The sequence below is a fragment of the Oncorhynchus tshawytscha genome, linkage group LG10, assembly GCF_018296145.1.
Source record: "Oncorhynchus tshawytscha isolate Ot180627B linkage group LG10, Otsh_v2.0, whole genome shotgun sequence".
Classification (NCBI taxonomy): Eukaryota; Metazoa; Chordata; class Actinopteri; order Salmoniformes; family Salmonidae; genus Oncorhynchus; species Oncorhynchus tshawytscha.
Genome location: NC_056438.1, coordinates 39,247,201 through 39,265,035, shown reverse-complemented (window position 1 = coordinate 39,265,035; position 17,835 = coordinate 39,247,201). Strand labels below are relative to the sequence as shown.

Here is a 17,835-nt window from a genome sequence, read left to right as displayed (position 1 = left end):
CATGGAGGAGGAGGCGTGATGGTGTGGGTATGCTTTGCTGGTGATTGATTTATTTAGAATTCAAGACACACTTAACCAGCATGGCTACCACAGCAATACGCCATCCCATCTGGTTTCTGCTTAGTGAGACTATCATTTGTTTTTCAACGGGACAATGACCCAACACACCTCCAGGTAGTGTAAGGGTAATTTCACCAATAAGGAGAGTGACGGATTACTGCATCATATGACCTGGCCCCCACAACCACCCAACCTCAACCCAATTGAGATGGTTTTGGATGGGTTGAAGGAAAAGCAGCGAACAAGTGCTCAGCATATGTGGGAACTCCTTCAAGACTGTTGGAAAATAATTCCAGGTGAAGCGGGTTGAGAGAATGCCAAGAGTGTGCAAAGGTGTCTTCAAGGGATGGCTACTTTGAATAATCAAAAATATATTTTGATGTTTAACACTTTTTTGGTTACTACATGATTCCATATGTGTTATTTCTTAATGTTGATGTCTTCAATATTGTTCTACAATGTAGAAAACAGTAAAAAAAATAATGAAAAACACTTGAATCAGTAGGTGTGTCAACTTTTGACGGGTACTGTACATTATCAAGTGTTACTCTCCCAACAACTCCCATTTACAGGTCCCATTTTCTTGCATTGTTAAGTTAAAGTACACGACTGAGTTAAGTGAAAGAGAAAACATGCTTTGCAGTCAAGCAATAGCTGAAACAAGGATGATATCACAGGCATTTTACAGCTTGTTAACTGCACAGTGAATTAAATTAAAATGAGTATAGTCTGGTGAACTAAGGTCACGCATGACTCAGAGCTGTCTAGGAAATTCTAGTGCAGAAGGCAGAATATAATAAGAATAAGTGAAACATTTTTTTTTACTTCTGTGTCTCATGCCAGGATGGGAGCCGTCATGCTGGTTCTTGCCGGTACAGTACACTACATATAAATAAACAGCCTATGATAGTCTTGGATGAGCTATTGTTATATTGCTCATATCTGTCCTGTCTTTTCAGACCTGCAAGGGCTGTTTTGGGACAATGTTCTGCACAATGGCGACCTGTCATTTAGGGCAGGTGGGCTTGCCTGTTTTGCATGTTATTTTGGCATTAATACGTGTCACATATCAGTTTGCAAACAATGTAAAAAATAATATATATCATTTAATTAATAAAGCCGCATACAAACATGGTCTCTTTTTTGGTTTCTCAAGTAAGGCAGCTCCAAAATGCAGGTGTTTTAAGTCTAGCTCAGTGCTTTCTGTGGTGGTGGGGAAAGCCAGCAGAAAATATGGAGCGTTGCGCAGTGATTGGCTCAGTCTTCTGTCACTCAAGTGGACTTTACGTTAGGTCATTTAGGGTGTGACACCCACTCACGTTGCCTGCTGCACTGCTGCTTGGATTCCACCTGGCAATCTGTTCACTCTCTGACCTGGCTTGTCAAATTAAATTGTATTGGTCACATACACATGGTTAGCAGAGGTTATTGCGAATGTAGCGAAATGCTTGTGCTTCTAGTTCCTACAGTGCAGCAATATCTAACATGTAATCTAACAATTCCACAACAACTACCTAATACACACACATCTAAGTAAAGGAATGGAATAAGAATATATACATATAAGTATATGGATGAGCAATGACAGAGCAGCATAGGCGAGATGGTATAAATTACAGTAGATACAAATGAGATGAGTAAGATATGTAAACATTATTAAAGTGACTAGTGATCCATTTATTAAGGTGGGCAATGATTTCAAGTATGTACAGTGCCTTGCGAAAGTATTCGGCCCCCTTGAACTTTGCGACCTTTTGCCACATTTCAGGCTTCAAACATAAAGATATAAAACTGTATTTTTTTGTGAAGAATCAACAACAAGTGGGACACAATCATGAAGTGGAACGACATTTATTGGATATTTCAAAAAATGTTAACAAATCAAAAACTGAAAAATTGGGAGTGCAAAATGATTCAGCCCCTTTACTTTCAGTGCAGCAATCTCTGATCTCTGAATGATCCAATGTTGACCTAAATGACTAATGATGATAAATACAACCATACACACCATCCCCACTGTCAAACATGGTGGTGGCAGCATCATGGTTTGGGCCTGCTTTTCTTCAGCAGGGACAGGGAAGATGGTTCAAATCGATGGGAAGATGGATGGAGCCAAATACAGGACCATTCTGGAAGAAAACCTGATGGAGTCTGCAAAAGACCTGACTGGGATGGAGATTTGTCTTCCAACAAGACAATGATCCAAAACATAAAGCAAAATCTACAATGGAATGGTTCAAAAATAAACATCCAGGTGTTAGAATGGCCAAGTCAAAGTCCAGACCTGAATCCAATCGAGAATCTGTGGAAAGAACTGAAAACTGCTGTTCACAAATGCTCTCCATCCAACCTCACTGAGCTCGAGCTGTTTTGCAAGGAGGAATGGGAAAAAAATTCAGTCTCTCGATGTGCAAAACTGATAGAGACATACCCCAAGCGACTTACAGCTGTAATCGCAGCAAAAGGTGGTGCTACAAAGTATTAACTTAAGGGGGCTGAATAATTTTGCACGCCCAATTTTTCAGTTTTTGATTTGTTAAAAAAGTTTGAAATATCCAATAAATGTCGTTCTACTTCATGATTGTGTCCCACTTGTTGTTGATTCTTCACAAAAAAATACAGTTTTATATCTTTATGTTTGAAGCCTGAAATTTGGCAAAAGGTCGCAAAGTTCAAGGGGGCCGAATACTTTTGCAAGGCAGTAGGCAGTAGCCTCTGTGTTAGTGATGGATGTTTAACAGTCTGATGGCCTTGAGATAGAAGCTGTTTTTCAGTCTCTTGGCCCCAGCTTTGATGCACCTGTACTGACCTCGCCTTTTCGATGGTAGCGGGGTGAACAGGCATTGGCTTGGGTGGTTGTTGTCCTTGATGATCTTTTTGGCCTTCCTGTGACATCGGGTGCTCTAGGTGTCCCGGAGGACGGTGATGCGTTGTGCAGACTGCACAGGATGCTCTCACTTGTGCATCTGTAAAAGTTTGAGAGTTTTAGGTGACAAGCCAAATTTCTGTTGCGCCGCCTTCACCACACTGTCTGTGTGGGTGGACCATTTCAGTTCGTCCGTGATGTGTACGCTGAGGAACTTAAGACGTTCCACCTTCTCCACTGCTGTTCCGTCGATGTGGATAGGGGGTTGCTCCCTCTGCTGTTTCCTGAAGTCAATGATCATCTCCTTTGTTTTGTTGACAGTGAGTGACAGATTATTTTCCTGACAGCACACACCGAGTGCCCTCACCTACTCCCTGTAGGCTGTCTCGTCGTTGTTGGTAATCAAGCCGACTACTGTTGTGTCGTCTGCAAACTTGATGACGGAGTTAGAGGTGTACATGGTCACGCAGTCATGGGAGTACAGGTGGGGACTTAGCATGCACCCTTGTGGGGCCCCAGTGTTGAGGATCAGCAAAGTGGAGATGTTGTTTCCTACCTTCATCACCTGGGGGAGGCCCGTCAGGAAGTCCAGGACCCAATTGCACAGGGTGGGGTTGAGACCCAGGGCCTCTAGCTTAATGATGAGCTTGGAGGCTACTATGGTGTTGAATGCTGAGCTATAGTTAATTAACAGTATTCTTACATAGGTATTCCTCTTGTCCAGATGGAATAGGGCTGTGTGCAGTGTTATGGCGATTAAATCGTCTGTGGACCTATTGGGGCGGTGAGCAAATTGAAGTGGGTCTATGTTGACAGGTAGGTGGAGGTGATATGATCCTTGACCAGCCTCTCAAAGCACTTCATGATGACAGAAGTGAGTGCTACGGGGTGATAGTCATTTAGTTCAGTTACCTTTGCCTTCTTGGGTATAGAACAATGGTGGCCATCTTGATGCATGTGGGGACAGCAGACTGGGATAGGGAGAGATTGAAAATGTCTGTAAACACACCAGCCAGATGGTCTGCGCATGCTCTGAGGACGCAGCCTTGCGAGGGTTGACACGTTTAATCGTCTTACTCACGTCAGCCACGGTGAAGGAGAGCCCGCAGTCCTTGGTAGCGGGCCACATCCATGGCACTGTATTATCCTTAAAGCGGGTAAAGAAAGTGTTTTGTTTGTCTGGAAGCAAGCCTTTGGTGTCTAACGTGGCTGGTTTTCTTTTTATAGTCTGTGATTGTCTGTAGACCCTGCCACATACGTCTCATGTCTGAGCCGTTGAATTGCGACTCCACTTTGTCTCTATGCTGACATTTCGCTTGTTTGTTTGCCTTGCGGAGGGAATAACTACACGGTTTGTATTTGGCCATAATCCCAGTCACCTTTCCATGGTTAAATATGGTGGTTTGCGCTTTCAGTTTTGCGCCAATGCCGCTATATATCCACAGTTTCTGGTTAGGGTAGGTTATAATAGTCACAGTGGGTACAACATCTCCTATGCACTTCCTTATAAAGCCACTCACCGAATCAGCGTATAGGTTGATATTATTATCTGAGGCTTCCCGGAACATGTCCTAGTCCGCGTGATCAAAACAATCTTAGAGCGTGGATTCCAATTGGTCAGATCAGCGTTGAATAGTTAACACGGGTGCATGCTGTTTGAGTTTCTGTCTATATGAAGGGAAGAGCAAAATGGAGTTGTGGTCAGATTTGTCTAAACGAGGGCGGGGGAGGGCCTTGTATGCATCGCGGAAGTTAGAGTAGTAGTGATCCAGAGTTTTGCCAGAGCGAGTACTACTGTTATTTGGGGAGGTAGGGTAGCCTAGTGCCTAGCGTTGGACTCGTAAACGAAAGGTTGCAAGTTCAAATCCCCGAGCTGACAAGGTACAAATCTGTCATTCTGCCCCTGAACAGGCAGTTAACCCACTGTTCCTAGGCCGTCATTGAAAATAAGAATTTCTTCTTAACTGACTTGACTAGTTAAATAAAGGTAAATGTGTCGTGATATCGGCTTGAGGGGGGATATACATGGCTGTGACAATAACCAAGGAGAATTCTCTTGGGAGATAATACGGTCGGCATTTGATTGTGAGGAATTCTAGGTCAGGTGAACAAAAGTACTTGAGTTTCTGTATGTTCTTACAATTACACCATGAGTCGTTAATCATGAAACATACACCCCCACCCTTCTTCTTCCCGGAGAGATGTTTATTCCTGTCTGTGCGACGTACAAAGAATCCAGGTAGCATCTCCCGAGAGAGCCATGTTTCCATGAAACAGAGTATGTTACAATCCCTGATGTCTCTCTGGAAAGCAACCCTTGCCCTAATTTCGTCTACCTTGTTGTCTAGAGACTGGACATTAGCGAGTAATTTACTCTGAAGTGGTGGGTGGTGTGCGCGCCTCCGAAGTCTGACCAGAAGACCGCTCTGTCTACCTCTTCTCTGGCGGCGTTGTTTTGAGTCAGCCTCAGGAATCATCTCAAATGCCCTGGGAAGTTCGGACAAAGGATCCGCTTCGGGAAAGTCATATTCCTGGTCGTAGTGCTGGTAAGTTGTCGCCGCTCTGATATCTAATAGTTCTTCTGGCTGTATGTAATAACGCTTAAGATTTTCTGGGCCAACAATGTAAGAAATAATACATAAATAAACAAAATACTGCTTAGTTTCCTAAGGACTAGAAGCGAGGCAGTTCTCTTTGTCGGTGGCATTTTCCCTGTCTGGTACAGGCACACCACCACACTCTCTCGCTTTCGCTTGCCTCCAGCACACAGCCACTGTTGGGGCGAGTGACTCTGAACTTACAATGGCTAGCCCCAGGTCGTTATATTTATTTTCTTGTGCATTTAGCTATTTTACTATTCGCCTCATTACTCCTGCATGCTTTGCTGACTGAACTTTCTTGTTTACCCAACCGTGGGACAGACTATGTTTTTCCCACACTCGGGACTCTGACTCTCTTTTGGTTAGACAGACTTTTGTTCTCCCGTCCTGTTCTAACGACCTCTCGCCAGCTTTGTATTCATGTTACCTGATGAAATTGCTGTACAATATGATCTTGTTGCCATCGAATGCACATTAAAATGTCATAAAATAACACTGTAGTGCTCTCCCTGTCCTCTGCCGTGCCTTGATTATATTACTGTTGATGATATCTGGAAATGTGCATGCACACCCTAGCCCATCTACTGTTGCTAGTCCCAATTCTGACTTGTGCTCTGATATCTGCTTCACTGATTTCTGCTCTCATCCGTTAAAACTTCTTTAGCCTAGGTTCCGGTGAAGCTGGAGGGTGCTGGAGGGCGCGTAATTCAAATAAATAATCATAAAAAATATGGATATTACACATTTAGGTACATGTGTCTTATATCAGTTGAAAGCTTCAATTCTTGTTAATTTTACTGCACTGTCCGATTTACAGTAGCTATAACAGTGCAAGCATGCCATGCGATTGTTTGAGGATGGCGCCCCACGTCAAAATATTTTTCCATAAATTCACAAATATCAATTTAAATATTCACTTACTTTTGCAAATCTTCCTCTAATTTGTCATCCAAAGGGTCCCAGCTTAAACATGTAGTGTTGTTTTGTTAGATAAAATCCTTCTTTATATCCCAAAAGTTCAGTTTAGTTGGCGCCATCGATTTGAGTAATCCACTCGTTCAACATGCAGGGAAAGAAATCCAAAAATCTACCCCTAAACTTTGTGTAAACAAGTAAAAATATGTTTCTATTTACTCCTCAGGTACCCTAAAATGTAATCAAACTATAATATTTCTTATGGAAAGAAGTATGTTCAATAGGAAACAGGTGCGGCCTTTCTTCATCGTGTGCGCAAACACGAATTTCCAAGACTTTGTCCCTGTACTAAAACTGATATTTCTTATTCGTTTTGAAAGTTACAAGCCTGAAACCTTGAACAAAGACTGCTGACACCCTGTTTGACTCAGCCATGCCTCCTTGCCCATCCAACATTTCCTCATCTCCCACCCCTTCTAATGCTACTAGCACCAATGCTCCTCTTTTCCCCCTGCCCCGCTACAAAGTTTCTCCCTGCAGGCAGTCACTGAGTCCAAGGTGCTAAAGGAGCTCCTTAAACTTGACCCCCCCAAAATATCTGGGTCAGATGGTTTAAACCCTTTCTTCTTTAAGGTTGCTGCCCCTATCATCACCAAGCCTGTCTCTCCTCTCGGTGGAGGATCCCATTGCTTGGGAGGCAGCCACGGTTCATCCTTTATTTAAAGGGGAGATCAAGATGATCCTAACTGTTATAGGCCTATTTCTATTTTGCCCTGTTTATCAAAAGTGTTGGAAAGACCTACTATTCTTGCTAGTATGCAATCTGGTTTCCGCTCAGGTTATGGATGTGTCACAGCAACCTTAAAGGTCCTCAATCATGTCACCATTGCCCTTGATTCTAAGAAATGTTGTGCTGCTATTGTTATTGAGCTTTTGATACAGTATCAAATTTAATTATAAAGCCCTTCTTACATCAGCTGATATCTCAACATGCTGTACAGAAACCCAGCCTAAAACCCCAAACAGCAAGCAATGCAGGTGTAGAACACGGTGGCGAGGAAAAACTCCCTAGAAAGGCCAAAACCTAGGAATAAACCGAGAGGGGAACCAGGCTATGAGGGGTGGCCAGTCCTCTTCTGGCTGTGCCGGGTGGAGATTATAACAGAACATGGCCAAGATGTTCAAATCTTCATAGATGACCAGCAGGGTCAAATAATAATAATCAAAGTGGTTGTTGAGGGTGCAACAGGTCAGCACCTCAGGAGTAAATGTCAGTTGGCTTTTCATAGCCGATCATTCAGAGTATCTCCTCCGAGAGAGAAAGAGAGAATTAGAGAGAGCATACTTAAATTCACACAGGACACCGGATAAGACAGGAGAAATACTCCAGATGTAACAGACTGACCCTAGACCCCGACACATAAACTACTGCAGAATAAATACTGGAGGCTGAGGCAGGAGGGGATGGGAGACACTGTGGCTCCATCCGACGATACCCCAGGACAGGGCCAAACAGGCAGGATATATATCCCCACCCACAGCCCCCACACCAGTAGAGGGATATCTCCAAACACCAACTTAACATCCTGAGACAAGGCCGAGTATAGCCCACAAAGATGTGTGCCAACCCAGACAGGAAGATCACGTTAGTGACTCAACCCACTCAAGTGACGCACCCCTCCTAGGGACGGCATGGAAGAGCACCAGTAAACCAGTGACTCAGCCCCTGTAATAAGGTTAGAGGCAGATAATCCCAGTGGAGAGATGGGAACCGGCCAGGCAGAGACAGCAAAGGCGGTTCGTTGCTCCAGTGCCTTTCCGTTCGCCTTCACACTCCTGGGCCAGACTACACTCAATCATGTGACCTACTGAAGAGACGAGTCTTCAATAAAGACTTAAAAGTTGAGACAGAGTCTGCGTCTCTAACATGGATAGGCAGACCATTCCATAACAATTGAGCTCTATAGGAGAAAGCCCTGCCTCCAGCTGTTTGCTTACAAATTCTAGGGACAGTTAGGAGGCCTGCGTCTTGTGACCGTAGCGTACGTGTAGGTATGTACGGCAGGATTAAATCGGAAAATTGGGTAGGAGCAAGCCCATGTAATGCTTTGTAGGTTAGCAGTAAACCTTGAAATCAGCCCTTGCCTTAACAGGAAGCCAGTGTAGAGAGGCTAGCACTGGAGTAATATGATAAAATGTTTTGGTTCTAGTAAAGATTCTAGCAGCCGTGTTTAGCACTAACTGAAGTGTATTTATTGCTTTATCCGGGTAGCTGGAAAGTAGAGCATTGCAGTAGTCTAACCTAGAAGTGACAAAAGCATGGATACATTTTTCGGCATAATTTTTGGACAGAAAGTTTCAGATTTTTGCAATGTTACGTAGATAGAAAAAAGCTGTCCTTGAAACATTCTTGATATGTTCGTCAAAAGAGAGATCAGGGTCCAGAGTACTGCCGAAGTCCTTCACAGTTTTATTTGAGATGACTGTACAACCATTAAGATTAATTGTCAGATTCAACAGAAGATCTCTTTGTTTCTTGGGACCTAGAACAAGCATCTCTGTTTTGTCCGAGTTTAAAAGTAGAACATTTGCAGCCATTCACTTCATTATGTCTGAAACACAGGCTTCCAGCAAGGACAATTTTGGTGCTTCACCATGTTTTATTGAAATGTATAGCTGTGTGTCATCTGCATGGCAGTGAAAGTTAACATTATGTTTCCGAATTACATCACCAAGAGGTAAAATATATAGTGAAAACAATAGTGGTCCAAAAACAGAACCTTGAGGAACACCGAAATTTGCAGTTGATTTGTTAGAGGACAAAGCATCCACAGAGACAAACTGATATCTTTCTGACAGATAAGATCTAAACCAGGCCAGAACTTGTCTGTGTAGACCAATTTGGATTCCAATCTCCAATTTCCAATCTCTCCAACAGAATGTGGTGATGGATTGTATCAAAAGCAGCACTAAGGTCTAGGAGCACGAGGACAGATGCAGAGCCTCGGTCTGACGTCATTAAAATATAATTTACCACCTTCGCAAGTGCAGTCTCAGTGCTATGAATGCAGTGAGTTGCTACGCAACAGCTTTTTCTAAACATTTTTGAGAGGAATGGGAGATTCGATTTAGGCCGATAATTTAAAAAAATATTTTCTGGGTCAAGGTTTGGCTTTTTCAAGAGAGACTTTATTACTGCCACTTTTAGTGACTTTGGTACACATCCTGTGAATAGAGAGCCGTTTATTATGTTCAACATAGGAGGGCCAAGCACAGGAAGCAGCTCTCTCAGTAGTTTAGTTGGAATAGGGTCCCAGTATGCAGCTTGAAGGTTTAGAGGCCATGATTATTTTCAGTAGACCATCCCATTCTTGTGGGCCGGCTAAGGAGTATTGGTGTCTCTGAGAGGTCTTTGGCCTGGTTTGCTAACTACTGTTCTCGAAGATTTCAGTGTATAAAGTCAGAACATCAGCTGTCTCAGCCACTTCCTGTCACCAAGGGTGTACACCAAGACTCGATCCTAGGCCACACGCTCCTCTCAATTTACATCAACAACATAGCTCAGGCAGTAGGAAGCTCTCTCATTCATTTATATGCAGATGATACAGTCTTATACTCAGCTGGCCCCTCCCCTGCACTATTTCACACCTGATTTAACTAACCTTGGGTTTGGTGATTATTAATTTAGTTAAATTGAAGTGTGTTAGTACTGGGCTAGAACACGATCAGTTGTAACTGGTGTGTTAGTACTGGGCTAGAACTAGTTGATCAGTTGAAACAGGTGTGTTAGTACTGGGCTAGAACTAGTTGATCAGTTGTAACAGCTGTGTTAGTACTGGGCTTATTAGTGCTGGGCTAGAACTAGTTGATCAGTTGAAACAGTTGTTAGTACTGGGCTAGAACTAGTTGATCAGTTGAAACAGTTGTGTTACTACTGGGCTAGAACACGATTAGTTGTAACAGGTGTGTTAGTACTGGGATAGAACTCGTTGATCAGTTGAAACGTGTGTTAGTACTGGGCTAGAACACGATCAGTTGAAACGTGTGTTAGTACTGGGCTAGAACACGATCAGTTGAAACGTGTGTTAGTACTGGGCTAGAACACAATCAGTTGTAACAGGTGTGTTAGTACTTGACTAGAACACGATCAGTTGAAACAGGTGTGTTACTACTGGGCTAGAACACGATTAGTTGTAACAGGTGTGTTAGTACTGGGATAGAACTCGTTGATCAGTTGAAACGTGTGTTAGTACTGGGCTAGAACACGATCAGTTGAAACAGGTGTGTTGGTACTGGGCTAGAACATGATCAGTTGTAACTGGTGTTTTAGTACTAGGCTAGAACACGATCAGTTGAAACAGGTGTGTTAGTACTGGGCTAGAACACGATCAGTTGTAACTGAATTGGTTCCCCTGATAATTGATAGAAAAACACTGGGGGCTACCGTAGCAACACTTAGGTAGCATCTGTAGGTAGCTAGAACTGTACATAGTGGGTAGCAGGCATCCGGGAGTGACAAATTCCAACCCCTCACTGAGCCAAACTGAGTTGCATGGTTTCACTTTACAATTTCAACTAAAAAAGAGACAGAAGTGAAATGGACCAATCCGGTTTCAAATCAGCATACCTACAGGACCGACTAATTAATATCTACAAATGTAAGGGAATGTTGATGAGTATCTTCTGTGTGAACCTCAGTTGTGTATATCATTTGATCATGTGCTCCAGTTCTCTAAAGACGACAATCAGTTAATGAGATACTAAGTCTGTTTACAATTGTTTAAAACATTTTAGATAAAATAGACATTTTGTGGTCAAATGTGGTGTTTTTGAGGATCTGGGAACCTCTCCACTCCATTAATTTTGTTTATTTAGGGGATATATAAAGCAGAGATTTCTATAAACCCACACATTAGAAAGGACTGATGTCCCCCTAGTGGCATGGCTTTGTGATTACAAAATGGCAAAAAGGTCGGACTGAATACAGTCTCAAATTGAGTTCACTGTAGACAATTATTGTTCATAAAAATACAATTCCATTTACTAATGAAGCATACTTTCTTATTGCAGCATATGGGCTGCCTTTGGTGTCAAATGGCTGGCCATACATTCTACTGAATCTATTGTGAACTGTTCTAGTTTTCTGTCTTTGCAGATTTTTGATTGTGCTGGGATGTTTGATATTGGCCATACTAACAACTTTCAAAGAACACGAAAAGGCCTCCGGCCATTGGCTTGTTATATTGGTAAGTTTGAAGATTTATCTTGTAAATAAATGCACAAAAGTCCAATATTGAAATACATACATCATAAATACAACACATTTTAATATTGGGTCCAATTGCAATAATATGTACTAATGAATTTAATGCATAATAATGCATAATGATAGCAACATTTGATTTGATGATACTGAAGGTATTCTATTTGTCTTGTTTGACTTTCTCAGGAAACATCCACCATATTTGTCTTCGGAACAGAGTTTGGGTTGAGAATATGGTCGGCAGGCTGTTGCTCCAGATACAAAGGATGGAGGGGGCGGCTCAAATTTGCCCGCAAGCCATTATGTATTTTAGGTAAGCTGGAGGAAGTAGAGAATACTTTTGGTTTTACCAGTACACAGCCATATTAAGAGCGCAGCAGTCTCTTCATCCAAAGAAACAGATTTAGCATGTCTTTCATTTTTAGTCCTTGATTATTTGCAGTGCATGTAATTATAATTACCATTTACTACTATTATTTATCATTCATTATTAGTCTGGGCCATATCTGAAAATGTTAAGTACAAAATGCATATACACTCAATCGAATTTAAAATGCTGTTACAAAATCCCTTAAGGCCTGCATAGACTGTACAATTTTAGCCGTCTTATGCTACGATTTTGCCGTCCCAGACAAAAATGTCCACGTGGGCAAATTCTTAGGTCATGTAAATTGTCGGATATCTTGGCTTGTTCAGGGTGACAGGGTTTAGGTTTGCCAATGAAGCACCACTACGTGCAGTTGTAGGCTCCGACAAAGTTCTGTCAGTGTCAGAAATATTGAGCCATTATCATGTAGTGTGGCTGGTGTTACGAACCGATCCCTGTGACTGACCTGTTGGAACATGGGCGGCACTGAGTATGCACAGTCAGATGAATATAATAGTTTGATTTAAACGTTAACATGCTTTGCAAGAATAACAATTTCCCTAATAAACTTGTTTACATGACACATCTGAAATCAGGCTACCTGATGGGGATTTTGATACGTGTACAAAATCGGCAATCAAAATAAACGTTCTACCACAGCGAATAAGCCAAGTTCGGACATATAAAGTTTGGTTTTGAAAACTGTTTCTAAGATGCATGCTTTCAGTTTTGACGAACTCACTAAACTCGCATATACTGTAAGATTAGAGGGAGGGACATACACAGATCAGATACACTGCTGAAGTTGACAAGCAAATTGTACAATCTGGCCAGGTTGATATCAATATTTTTATTTGGTTAAATCGCACAGTGTGACATGTCATAAGCGTAAAAGACTGAACCTGACGTACAGTGTAGTAAGCCCTTTAGCTAATTACTAAAATATACTACTACACAGCCATGTCTTTAAATAGTAAATACAGATATTCCCTGTCAAATAAGGACTAACCGGAGCAACCTGTTGGCACTACATCCAGAGTTGTGTTCATTAGGCACCAAAAGGAAGAAAATGGACTGGAACAGGGACTACCTGGCTGGGACTACCTGGACTTGTCCAATAACAAATGCTCAAATGCAAAAGGTTTTACAACATTTTCTGCTGTTGCGTGCCCTAATGAACATGACCCATGATTTTTCAAAACACAATCATCCACTCACACAGCATTCTTTATATCTACGTGATATTGTAGACTTATCAGCTAAATATACATCTATGGGCTGGTTTCCCTAATGAACCCTAATGAATACGACCCAGAACTTTTCAGAACACAATTATCCTCTCACACAGAATTCTTTATATCTGGTTGATCTGGTTGATATTGTAGACTTATGAGTTAAATATACAACTATAGGCTGGTTTCCCAGACACAGATTAAGCCTAGTTCTAGACTAAAAAGCATGTTCAATAGAGATTCTCCACTAGGCTTAATCTGTGTCTGGGAAACCTTCCCTATGTTATACAAATTGACAATTGGTTTATGAATTGAATCTAATTTTGGATGTTTTGTCTTTTCATTTTCTCTCTGGTAGATATTTTTGTGCTGATTGCCTCGGTTCCGGTGGTTGCTGTACGTAACCAAGGCAATGTGCTTGCCACGTCCCTGCGCAGTCTGCGCTTCCTGCAGATTCTGCGCATGCTCCGCATGGACCGCCGTGGAGGCACCTGGAAACTACTGGGCTCCGCCATCTATGCACACAGTAAGGTATGGTGTCCATAAACACTTCCTCCATCTACTCCTACGGTAAGGTATGCTGTCCATAAACACTTACTCCATTACTCCCACAGTAAGGTATGGTGTCCATTACCACTTACTCCATCTATTCCCACAGTAAGGTATGGTGTCCATTAACACTTACTCCATCTACTCCCACAGTAAGGTATGGTGTCCATTAACACTTACTCCATCTACTCCCACAGTAAGGTATGGTGTCCATAAACACTTACTCCATCTACTCCCACAGTAAGGTATGGTGTCCATAAATACTTACTCCATCTACTCCCACAGTAAGGTATGGTGTCCATTAACACTTACTCCATTACTCACACAGCAAGGTATGGTGTCCATAAACACTTACTCCTTCTCCTCCCACAGAGCAGGGTTTCCTTTAGGACAATGTGGTGCCGGATATTTGACAGGCAGCGTTTTAATTTACCCAGTAGCTCTCCAGTACCGGATTTGGAGATTTAATTTATAGTGTCCTCTTTTAACTCCATCTATGTAAGTCATGGAGTCCTCATAATTCCATCAGAGAAAGTGCCCTGATCCAACTCCATCTACAGTGCCCTCAGAAAGTATTCAGACCTCTTGACTTTTTCCACTATTTGTTAGGGTACAGCCTTAATTCTAAAGTTGATTCAATTGTTTTTTCCCCGTATCAATCTACACACAATACCCCATAATGACAAAGCAAAACAGTTTTTTTAATGTTTGCTCATTTATTACCAATAAAAAATATGAAATATTACATTTACATAAGTATTCAGACCCTTTACCTAGGACTTTGTTGAAGCACCTTTGGCGATTACAGCCTCAACGCTACAAGCTTGGCACACCTGTATTTGTGGAGTTTCTCCCATTCTTCTCTGCAGATCCTCTCATGCTCTGTCAGGTTGGATGGGGAGCATCGCTGCACGGCTATTTTCAGGTCTCTCCAGAGATGTTTGATCAGGTTTAAGTCCGGGCTCTGGCCTTGCCACTCAAGGACATTCAGAGACTTGTCCCGAAGCCACTCCTGCTTTGTCTTGGCTGTGTGCTTAGGGTTGTTGTCCTGTTGGAAGGTGAACCTTCACCTCGGTCTGAGGTCCTGAGTGCTCTGGAGCAGGCTTTCATCAACGATATCTCTGTACTTTGCTCCGTTCACCTTTCCCTCGACCCTGACTAGTCTCCCAGTCCCTGCTGCTGAAAAACATCCCCACAGCATGATTCTGCCACCAGCATGCTTCACCGTAGGGATGGTGCCAGGTTTCCTCCAGACGTGACGCTTGGCATTCAGGCCAAAGAGTACAATCTTGCTTTCATCAGATTCTCAAATCTTTAGGTGACTTCTGGCAAACGCTAAGCGGGCTGTCAAGTGCCTTTTACTGAGCAAAGGCTTCCGTCTGGCCACACTACCATAAAGGCCTGATTGTTGGATTGCTGCAGAGATGGTTGTCCTTCTGGAAGGTTCTCCCATCTCCACAAAGTAACTCTAGAGCTCTGTCTGAATTACCATCGGTTTCTTGGTCACCTCCCTGACCAAGGCCCTTCTCCCCTGATTGCTAAGTTTGGCCAGTTGACCAGTTCTAGGAAGAGTCTGGTGGTTCTATTTAAGAATGATGGAGGCCACTGTGTTCTTGGGGACCTTCAATGCTGCAGAAATATTTTGGTACCATTCCCCAGATCTGTGCCTCGACACAATCCTGTCTCGGAGCTCTACGGACAATTCCTCCAACCTCATGGCTTGGTTTTTGCTCTGACATGGGACCTTATATAGATAGGTGTGTGACTTTCCAAATCATGTCCAATCAATTGAATTTACCACAGGTGGACTCCAATCAAGTTGTAGAAACATCTCAATGGAAACAGGATGCACCTGAGCTAAATTTTTCGAGTCTCATAGCAAAGAATACTTATCTAAATAAGTATATTCGTTTTTCATTTTTTTATTTTAATACATTTGCAATAATGTCAACCTATTTTTGCTTTGTCTTCATGGGGTATTGTGTGTAGATTGCTAAGGATTATTTTGGGGGGTTACTACATGATTCCATATGTGTTATTTCATATTTTTGATGTCTTCACTATTATTCTACAATGTAGAAAATAGTAAAAATAAAGAAAAACCCTTGAATGAGTAGGTGTGTCCAAACTTTTGACTGGTATTGTATTTCAATCTGTAAAGTTCAGAGTGCTTCACGTCCCTAAATACACATCAGAACTGTATGTTTCTGTGTGACTGGCTTTTAGGAGCTGATCACCGCTTGGTACATTGGCTTCCTGTCCCTCATTCTGGCCTCCTTCCTGGTGTACCTGGTGGAGAAGGATGATGTCACCATGGAGGTGTCGGATACTGATAGCCCCACCATTAAGCCCGAACCCCAGGACTTTGACACGTATGCCGACGCTCTGTGGTGGGGCCTGGTATGTATTTGTAGAAAGACCCGTAGTTGGTACCTGCCCAGGTCTTTGTTTTAAAAGAGAATCTCAGCCAACTGGTATATTCCCAGTTTGCACAAAAAGTTCTAAGAACCATATGTTTCCTAGAGAGCGCATTTGCCCTATGTTTAGTAATGCGCCGGTTGACTCATAACCCCCAGTCCCCGCGGATAACCGCGTGGCGGGCGGGTTTAGGATCATGAAATATTGTGTGGATGAAGGGCAGGTGGGATAAAGAGAAAAAAATACCTTGAAAAAAATCTATAAATGTTTCATTTTTATGCAAATTATATCTACAGTATAGTCTACATTTACGTTTTTCTTTCATTATTTTAGACTACCTGGCATTAGTGCATAAGCCTAAGTTTTAGGGCCTAACTGTACGCGCGCCAAAAAGGCCTACACGCCAATCGCCGAATGCTTTTGGGAACGGCATTAAAAAGTTAACGTTATTCACAGAGGCGAAAAGGACAATGTCGGAATTGAAAAGCTGTGAAATGTAGAGTTGAAAATAAAGGAAAGAGAGGGTCAGAAAGAAAATACATTTTTGGTAATGATTTGGTGAAATGGTAAAAGAGGATGATAGGCAGTGCCAGCTATATTGTGTGTGATGATTGTGAGGTGCTATACAAATTCCACAGTCACAAGACGGGGACTTCAAAAAGGCTTATGGCACATCAAGGGAGCTGTAGCCTGCTGTTCAGATGAGTTAAATAGAATCTGAAATCTGGACACTGACTGTAGGTCTATAACAGCTCACATTGCCTTAATATTAACTCCTGCAGAATTAAGCATTTCTTACAGTAAAATGATACACCAAATGTACATTTTGACATGGGCACAGGAGTGGAGAAATATGATGTATTTCTTTCAGCATCTTGAGAGAATGTGGGGGGCAGGACCAAGTTTGGGAAACAGAGCGTACAAAACATTAGGAGCTACAATACCAGCTGGCAATGTCACACTTGTCAACTTTTAACTTTGAAATCAAGATCCTACCTGCATCTTTACAAATACAGCAACATTCACATTACCAACCATTTTGTAAATTTCTTCAGTTTCCATGGCGCCGTGTATGAAGATCATGTCTCTCTCCCCTGTACGTAGATCACATTGACCACCATTGGTTATGGGGACAAAACCCCAAAGACGTGGGCTGGGAGACTGTTAGCTGGCACTTTTGCTCTCATTGGAGTGTCCTTCTTCGCTTTGCCTGCAGTAAGTAAAATCTCTTGGAGATAGGGTTTAGTCCATGATTACATTATTGTGAAATGTATGAATTATCACATACTTTACACCTGCATTTGTTTTGCAATTGTACATCAAGATGCAAATTCTATACCACGCCAGTGTCAATTTGCTCGAATGTTAAAATAATGATTAATTATGTACTGTATAGTAAGACCACTTATTTACCCAGTTGTCATTCTTCAAGGATTAGGTGACTGAATCATCAAAATGAAGAAGTAGTATTTTATTGATGAATAAGGTCTGTTTCCTTAATGGATACATAGAGTATTTGATATAAAGTGTATGTTCCTTAGGCTATGTGTAAACTTGGTAAACTC

At 42.2% G+C, this 17,835-nt stretch overlaps 1 protein-coding gene across 1 annotated transcript in view; it reads left to right on the top strand.

Annotated features, from left to right (window-relative positions):
• Positions 1-17,835, top strand: part of kcnq3 (potassium voltage-gated channel, KQT-like subfamily, member 3) — a 155,909-nt gene that overhangs the window by 100,582 nt on the left and 37,492 nt on the right. The window contains exons 3-7 of the mRNA XM_024419916.2: positions 11,597-11,687; positions 11,891-12,017; positions 13,662-13,834; positions 16,079-16,252; positions 17,375-17,485. Of these exons, the coding sequence (XP_024275684.1) occupies positions 11,597-11,687; positions 11,891-12,017; positions 13,662-13,834; positions 16,079-16,252; positions 17,375-17,485 (676 nt within the window). The remainder of the gene's footprint in view (positions 1-11,596; positions 11,688-11,890; positions 12,018-13,661; positions 13,835-16,078; positions 16,253-17,374; positions 17,486-17,835) is intronic.